This window comes from Branchiostoma belcheri, unplaced genomic scaffold (genome assembly GCF_001625305.1).
Source record: "Branchiostoma belcheri isolate BF01 breed outbred unplaced genomic scaffold, Haploidv18h27 scaffold52, whole genome shotgun sequence".
Classification (NCBI taxonomy): domain Eukaryota; kingdom Metazoa; phylum Chordata; class Leptocardii; order Amphioxiformes; family Branchiostomatidae; genus Branchiostoma; species Branchiostoma belcheri.
In genome coordinates, this window is record NW_017804154.1 from 748,671 (window position 1) to 757,558 (window position 8,888).

The 8,888-nt window shown below is 42.8% G+C and overlaps 2 protein-coding genes and 1 long non-coding RNA gene across 3 annotated transcripts in view; all 3 read left to right on the forward strand.

Annotated features, from left to right (window-relative positions):
• LOC109480688 (glutamate receptor ionotropic, kainate 3-like) overlaps positions 1-2,691 on the forward strand; it is a 7,711-nt gene extending 5,020 nt beyond the window's left edge. Inside the window, exons 6-10 of the mRNA XM_019782919.1 lie at positions 330-456; positions 683-781; positions 1,166-1,322; positions 1,882-2,131; positions 2,271-2,691. Of these exons, the coding sequence (XP_019638478.1) occupies positions 330-456; positions 683-781; positions 1,166-1,322; positions 1,882-2,131; positions 2,271-2,408 (771 nt within the window). The 3' untranslated portion in view covers positions 2,409-2,691. The remainder of the gene's footprint in view (positions 1-329; positions 457-682; positions 782-1,165; positions 1,323-1,881; positions 2,132-2,270) is intronic.
• Positions 2,692-4,083: 1,392 nt separating this feature from the next.
• On the forward strand, positions 4,084-7,673 carry LOC109480652 (complement component C1q receptor-like). The gene is made up of 7 exons (XM_019782882.1): positions 4,084-4,283; positions 4,742-5,116; positions 5,851-5,988; positions 6,686-6,823; positions 6,974-7,111; positions 7,249-7,386; positions 7,519-7,673. The coding sequence occupies exons 1-7, from the start codon at positions 4,151-4,153 to the stop codon at positions 7,671-7,673; spliced, it is 1,215 nt and encodes a 404-aa protein (XP_019638441.1). The 5' UTR covers positions 4,084-4,150.
• Positions 7,674-7,845: 172 nt separating this feature from the next.
• On the forward strand, positions 7,846-8,734 carry LOC109480825. Its single transcript, XR_002140858.1, has 3 exons — positions 7,846-7,946; positions 8,316-8,486; positions 8,667-8,734. It is a non-coding gene; the product is annotated as an uncharacterized LOC109480825 (long non-coding RNA).
• Positions 8,735-8,888: the final 154 nt, after the last annotated feature.

Consider the following 8,888-nt stretch of genomic DNA (forward strand, 5'->3'; position numbering starts at 1 on the left):
CTCCTGTGAGGCAAAATTACCATGTCAAGAACTCAGAGATTTCAAATCTCCGGGAAATATTTAGAGTTTCTGTGAATTTCTTGGTACAACCAAAGGGATGGTCTCACGTACATCCATGGGGCCTAGCATTTACTTTGCAGGCTGAGAACTTCTAAGTGTTTATACCCCCATTAACTGCGCTGGTGGAGAGTGCGGGTGGAGTCATTCCCTCTTAGCCTGCCAACTTCACCTTTTGGCCAATCTCCCCCAAATCTCCTCTTTCCTTTTCTAATTCAATTTACGATCGATAATATCTCAGTAACCGGGTTTGGTTTGAAACTTTACCACAGGTGAATCGCATGTCTTCCTCCATCAACTCCCTGGAGGACCTGGCGTCACAGACCGACATCCCCTATGGACTGGTGCGAGGGGGAGGGTACTACAAGTTTTTCGAGTCACGTGCAGTGGAGCCTGAAGGTATATAGGTATCTAAGAAACAGGAGGCTTTGATTTCATATGATCATATTTGATCATAAGTAGCGAGTTCATGGTTCCAAGTGCGCATCGCGGACCATCATCTCTAGATTTCATCATGAAACTGTTGAGTCTGTTTGTGACTGATGACTCCATCACGTTGATTTGACCTATATTAGCCACAAATCATCACTTATCCAATATAAACTGACAACTTCTTCCTGTCCAGGAAGCGGCACGGTTTTTGAGCGGATGTGGTATGCCATGATCAGCAACCGAGAGAATGGCGTCAGGAACTATGTGGAAGGCATGAGCAGAGCTCGCAACGGTATGGTTCTTAACCTTCAGCATGGTAAGGTAGTTGTTTGGCACCAAATCGGTACTGGTTAACAGGTTAGGCAGTAGGAAGAAGGTTAATGCTGTTTCCAAGGCAGATGACTGAATTTTGAAGGACTACTGTGACAGATGGCAAGAACGATGCACAGAAATAGCTAGCGACTCAATGCACCCAAGCCCATCTCACAACTTCGAACGGCTTCCACGAGAAAAACGAATTGAACAAAATTTTATCTATTCACCCATTATAAAAAGAACAATTTGAAACATGCTTCAAGGTTTTAAATCCAAAATGAGTAGCGACTCGGATTTATACAATAATATATGTACATTAGTGCTACGCAAAGCCTTATCATGGATGATATTATTATTACAGGAAGTTACGTCTACATGGCTGACGACACGACTCTGGCCTATGACGTCATCACCGATCCTGAGTGTAAACTGATGATGGTTGGAGTCCCATTCCTCCATAGAGGGTATGGCATTCCCACCAAGAAAGGCAGCCCTCTAGCAGAGGCATTGACCCTTGGGTGAGTCGCCATCCGAAGTAGCCAGTGTTATGATAGTAATAGTGTAGAAGGCGTAAACTATAACTTTATCACTTCCGTGTACGGAGATTTTGTCTTCAGGTATTCATCTGTTTGTTAACCTGTGTGTCCGTAGTTATTTCAATACAGTAGAATCACAAGACGTCAGAAGGAAATGGTGTAACCGCAGACTGACATATCCTGGGTACCATCCGGATTTTGCTCCGCTGTGCTAGATTTTTTTTCTAGCGTAGCGGAGCAAAATCCGGATGGTACATAGGCTAAGACTGATGGGAAGGTCGAATTGGATTTCAAAATAGTTTCCCATAGGCTAGGAGCAAGTGTCAATGAAATACAGTGTGCAGAACCAGCGAGAAATTCACATTAATGAATAAAACAAAAGGTTGAACTATAGATACTTAACGGGGGTGTGAAATCTTTCTTGTCGAGTCTGACGCTTCTCGCCATGAAAAGGACAGAAAATCAGAGCGCTTTTGCTTTAAGCTAATCATCGTTTTCTTTCATTTTTCATCAAATCCAAACTGTTTAACGTATTACACAGGATCCTGAAGATGCAGGAAACGGGAACACTGGACCTGCTGAAGGCCAAGTGGTGGCCTAAGGACGGATGTCCCCTCTTCGGCCCCGACCCTGAGGTCAAACGTGGAGACATCGGCCTGGACGTGTTTGCCGGCGTGTTCATGGTGCTCGGGGCGGGCATTCTGCTGGCAGTCGTTGTCGCCGCCTGTGAGATCATTTTTGCTGGAAGGACACAGAAGAAGGAAAGCTCATCAAACCACCATGATTGCACCGTGAGTAATGAAAGAATAGATTTAAATTATGGTGCATATTTTTCGTGCCTTTGAATATTAAGGAAAATCATCATTAAGGTGATACCATCAAACGTTTATTGTACTCAATGGTGTATTACGTTTATTTGAATCTTTATAGGGTGGAGAACTGGGAGATAGACACATGCCAAAGAAAACGACTGTACAGGTTGAACCCTTGTCGGAAGAGCTTCTCCGCTGCATCCAAACTGGAAGGGTTAAGATCACACTCTGTCCAGGAACGACATCTTGGAATTGAGCTCAGATAACTGCATTATCACAGAATCGTCGCTGGATGGAGCTGCGTAAACCAACGGAGGCTCGTGGTTCTTTAACCAGGAAAGTTCGCGCATCCAGATAGACACGGGTTTTGAGGCAGGAGGCTGTCTCCTGGAGAATAGACATCTAAAAGTTTATATACATTTCAACGTGAAGAAGAATCATCCCACTGTGTTGGGAGTTGTTGCATGTATAACGCACGGTTTTATACGATTTAGTCGTTGCCTGCCCTCTCAAAGGCGACTTACCTCACACTGCATGTATACATCAATATCCGTACAACTACAACGTGAAACTGTAATATGTAGCACATAGTATCGGAAATGTTACTCTGTTGGCATGAAATACCAGTCAACGCAAATATGAATATCAGCCAAGAATGGATACTGATATATTAGACAAATACATGTATACTCATAAAAGATTTTTTCAGACAATATAGGCAATATAGATGTAACCGAATTAAACCGTGCACACATACCGTTATGCCGATTTATAGCCTTCGAGGTACTGGTATGTTGACTTCAGGTTTCACTACCGTAGCCATAACCTTAGCACAATCCAGACTAGGCTATCTGTCCGTCACTTCTGCAAGATACACCGGCAACACCTGGCTTGTTTAAGGCCCCATCTCACTATGACAGCGCATTCTCCGATTTGAACCGGTTCATACCGTCGCCGTGAGGACGGTGAACCAACAATGAGCGAAGAGAGAGCGACGTGAGCGCACAACGGCCTCAACAGTAATTTATATCCCAAACATGGCGACCTTGGCAATCTCTTGGCAATCTAATCAAGTGGAATGGGGGGTATCACATGCAGACGTCACTCTTGGGACATGATAGTGTTCTAGTGCAGAATTCTTGGGTCAACTAAAATTACACAACTGAACACAATATCAGATACTAGTATATGCTTGATAGTTGAACAGAGTGTACCACTGGTTTCTAATTGTCTATATCACGCCAGGCCTAGGAACAACGTTTCTGTATTGTCTTCGTATGAGGCTTGATAGCTGAGGAAGCTGAGAGAAGCAAATTCAAAGGGAATGTGCGACACCAGCTTTTCCCCGAACGATGGTTTGTTGTTTATAAGTGTCGACAGTGCGTAAGACTAGTCTACCTTGGAACATTGATTATGAAAGTTTATTGCAAATGCATGCCCGAGGGCTAATTGCAAATACAAACAACATGTATGAAAAAGAAAATACAATGATTAACGCATCTAGCCTAATGGCTCCTTTTTTTTAGATCCAGGCAGCGACAACACGTCCATGCGTTCATGGTACAGTGCAGAAACATTAAAGATACCATGGAGCTGAGTTTACTTCTGCTTGAGAATGCTTCATTTATCATTCATGACATACGGAGATGCATGCAGTTACGTATACGTTGTATATTATGTTTGTGCCGTGGCCTCGAAAACATTTGCCCTCGAAAACATTTGCCCTCCGAAAAAAATTGGCGTCGAAAACAATTGGCTTGGAGGGTTGCCATGGTCACTACGGCCCTACGTATCAATATTGCGTCACTAGGGCGTGGTCAGCATTGGTGCTGCCATTTGTGAAAAATATATGTTTCTTGACTGTCATCGCGGGGACAGTTCTGGTCCAACAACATAATAATATTGTACAGTATCTGTATGATTTTACCAGATATGTGTTAACTGAAGCTGAAGATCGGAGAGCAGCATTCGACGCCCGGTTGTGTTTATGGGGAGAAGATGAACACACCACTTGTTGCCAATAATAACAGCAAATCCGCGTTGTTACGACCCAACATGTCTGTCAGATCATTTGGATACAGTGTCGCCCTTACAACGCTATGTGTTTTCGTAGTTCTAACAGACGCGAGTGGTAAGTACACTACAGTATGATTTGATAATCTTTGATACACTCTGAATTTAGAGGCTGCAGCTGCGACCAAATATTTGATAGATGGCTGGACGAATTTCATAGACAAAGAAATTTTTGTAAAGTTTCATGTGTTTTGCTGTATACTTTTGCGTTGTGCATAATATTCCAATGATGGAATCAATAGTCACACAAATGCAGTTTTGGTCGCTCAGTGCAAGGAGGTTAACCTCCTCGCTCAGTGATCGCCATCTAGTGGAAAGGGGTTTTAGTGAGAGCACATGTACATAACACGGGTAGCAGTGTACGAGTATGAATTGCAATGTTTCCCTCGACAACTGGAAGTTTAGTAAATGAAAATAAACCAGTTTGAAATATCTTTCATTGTTGACTTTTATCTGAAGAAGTCATTGTGATATGTATATGTATATGTTAATTCATAATATGTATGTTCTTTTCAGGGATGTGTAATTGGGCAAGTCACAATGGCCACTGTTTCCGATTATCTGCCAGTCCTAATACTTACACAGAGGCTAAGGCCGCCTGTAATAGTATTGGAGCTCATCTGGCGTTCTCTAAAGATCAAGCCACAAATGACTTCTTAGTCAGTCTGATGAGTGGATCAGCAACAGATGCGTGGATTGGTTTAACAGACTTTCAACAGGAAAACAATTTTGTCTGGAATGACGGAAGTACACTAGGTACCTTTCGAAAATGGGCAACCGGTGAGCCAAATGACGGTCCCGGCTCTCAAGCGGATTGCGTTCGTATTTTGTTGGGAGGCCAATGGAAGGACTACAGCTGCTCTGGCACATTTAAATTCATCTGCGAAACAGGTAATACAAATCAATCTATTCTCACTTTCGACATTCTAGTTGTTCAACCGTCGGGCCATGTTACATTTGAAAACAAGAAATCGAAGATCTTATGCCTGGTCTATGCCATGTTTCTAATTTCTCGAGGATTTCCCTTCGGCAATAGGCAACAGACATCCATATAGCTGGACATTGAGGACAGGAAATACTAGTAGACTTCCTGTTGTCAGATTATTAAGTCTGCTTCCACTTAAACATCAACTTCTATTTCGTACATTCATGACAGGAGCACATGAAATGTCTGTTTATATCGCACTGTTTGGCTTATGGACGGTGAAGACTGTCGTTATCTTGATGTTCGATGCATATCTATGTGTATGAGGAATCACCTGTAGCATAGCTCCCATTCCTGCGTCATCAGCTTAATCTATTATTCATTAAGGGTCTTTTGTATAGCGAAGTGAATGGTTGATCCTAATCAATGCAGGCGTATGCTACCGATGGGGGGGGGGTATATCTATTCTGTTTCCTCTGATGACAGAGAGTCGGACATGGCAGTTGAGAGGTTAGCATTCGCTAATTGGATATATAAGAGGCATTTCAAAGAGGAAAGAGTAAACGGTTAATCAAATCCGCCACCTAGTGTGCGCCCGGATACCAGTTTTTGGGTTATTTTTTAATCGGTAACGTGTTTATGGCCCACTGGGTTTTTCCCATTTGGAAAGTACGATTGATTTTAATGATATCATTTTCAGACACGGACGTCTGTTTGCATGATCAGTGTGACGCCCAGGCCACCTGTACGGATAATCCTCCTCCTGCCCTTGATGCGACTTGTACCTGCAACACTGGATATACTGGAGATGGTCTCGCTAGTGGAACTGGATGTTCAGGTATTTTGTTTCATTATAGCATGGCAGCGCAGCCTTCTTGGCGAACTGAGCGTTCAAGTGTTTTGGCTGATAAAGTTCTAATATTTGTCGATGTTAGGGCTTTGTATGACCATTTGATTATACTATCTATAGACACAGACGCCTGCCTGGCTAATCCATGTGACGCCCAGGCCACCTGTACGGATAATCCTCCTCCTGCCCTTGATGCGACTTGTGCCTGCAACACTGGATATACAGGAGATGGACTTGTTGTTGGAGCTGGATGTTCAGGTATTTGACTTTCCAAGAGCCGTGTATGATACCAAAAGCTTTTAGAGAGATTTTGTGCAAGTAGGTTGTTGGGCATTTGCAGATGTTTGTAACACTTAAACACGTTTCTAACCCCAAATTTAATGTTACCCTCTATAGACACAGACGCCTGCCTAGCTAATCCATGTGACGCCCAGGCCACCTGTACGGATAATCCTCCTCCTGCCCTTGATGCGACTTGTACCTGCAACACTGGATATACAGGAGATGGTCTCGTCAGTGGAACTGGATGTTCAGGTATCAGACTGTTCTTAAAGCCATGTATTACACATGTACACATTTAGGCAGATTTGTGCATATAGATTTTGTGCCAATGTTGAGCATTCATAATATTTTTGGTAACACTTACATACGTTTCTAATGTCACCTTTTATGTTTCTATCTATAGACACAGACGCCTGTCTGGCTAATCCGTGTGACGCCCAGGCCACCTGTACGGATAATCCTCCTCCTGCCCTTGATGCGACTTGTACCTGCAACACTGGATATACGGGAGATGGTCTCGTCAGTGGAACTGGATGTTCAGGTATCAGACTTTCTAAAAGCCATGTATTACACATGTACACATTTAGGCAGATTTGTGCATATAAATTTTGTGCTAATGTTGAGTATTCATAATATTTTTGATAACACTTACATACGTTTCTAATGTCACCTTTTATGTTACTATCTATAGACACAGACGCCTGTCTGGCTAATCCATGTGACGCCCAGGCCACCTGTACGGATAATCCTCCTCCTGCCCTTGATGCGACTTGTACCTGTAACACTGGATACACAGGAGATGGGCTTGTTGTTGGAGCTGGATGTTCAGGTATTTGACTTTCCAAGAGCCGTGTATGATACCAAAAACTTTTAGAGAGATTTTGTGCAAGTAGGTTGTTGGGTATTTGCAGATGTCTGTACCACTTAAACACGTTCTAACCCCAGATTTAATGTTACCATCTATAGACATAGACGCCTGCCTAGCTAATCCATGTGACGCCCAGGCCACCTGTACGGATAATCCTCCTCCTGCCCTTGATGCGACTTGTACCTGCAACACTGGATATACAGGAGATGGTCTCGTCAGTGGAACTGGATGTTCAGGTATTTTGTTTCATTATAGCATGACAACGCAGACTTCTTGGCGAATTGAGCGTTCAAGTGATTTGGCTGATAAGGTTCTAATATTTGTCGATGTTAGGGCTTTGTATGACCATTTGATGATACTATCTATAGACACAGACGCCTGCCTGGCTAATCCGTGTGACGCCCAGGCCACCTGTACGGATAATCCTCCTCCTGCCCTTGGTGCGACTTGTATCTGCAACACTGGATATACAGGAGATGGTCTCGTCAGTGGAACTGGATGTTCAGGTATTCCGTTTATGTAAACAACATTCAGGTGTTCAGGTGTTTTCCGTACACCTATGTTATTATATTGAACCTTTACTTTTTAGCCATCTTCTGACTGATCCTGACGTCTGAATTATAAATGTTAATATTCATTTTTTCGTGTCGTCATTCAGACATAAATACCTGCCTGGCTAATCCGTGTGACGCCCAGGCCACCTGTACGGATAATCCTCCTCCTGCCCTTGATGCGACTTGTATCTGCAACACTGGATATAGAGGAGATGGATTCGTTAATGGATCAGGTTGTTCAGGTATCACTGAAGTTTCACATTACTAACATTTTGAATGTACTCTGCTTTAGACATCGAACTGTTTGATGAATGATGTTTTCTCTTTTTACATCCGTTCATATGTGATTATAGTTAGAATTGGAAATTGTATGTGTAGTTGTTATATATATCACTTAATTCGTAAATGCTCCCAACTCTTGCTTGCAACTTGCAGGCCACCTGTGCTGATAACCTGCCAGTGTTTATTAAGCAAGTGTCTTTAAGCAAACTTAATTGGGTTGTGCCAATTTTAGTACTTCTTTAATAGACGTTTCGCAAACCCTCTTCAAACTAGGTTTCCAACGACTTATAAGAACTTATTCAATAATTGAACGACTCTTACCATTGCAGTAACAACCGCGCCCCCTAGGCTCATGCACACCGTACTGCACGGTGTCCATGAAAATTTGCAGCTCTTCTTTTCCATGAATGACACTTCTACCGTGGCAGACTGGGAAAAGTGGAGAACAGGGAAGGCAGTTCCGCGGGGTTATAAGAAGGAGAGCAGTCCTCCTACGAGAGGTGGATGTTACGTTTCTTGATAATCGAATTTCTGCGTTTTGGTCTTTATACTGCCACAGATATTGACGCTTCTCATTGCTTGCTATATATACATTGTGGCTTTGTTGCATTTCTATGAAATAATGTATGTCATCAGAAACTCAGGATACATCGGTGTAGTTTTCTTCTATTTCATAACAGATGGCAAAGTCGAGGTGATCAACACTGTGGCTGTTCTTGAAGTCGGCCCGCTTTCTAAAGCGAACTCGGTGAGTCTGCGGTCTCTGCTTTGACAGACACGTTGAAGCTTTATTATCATTATTCTTAATAAATGAGATATAGTATATCCTGAAGTATTAACACGTAATAGATATGATCTTTGAATTCCCCAGAACATGACAGTGACGATTGAATACTCCATGG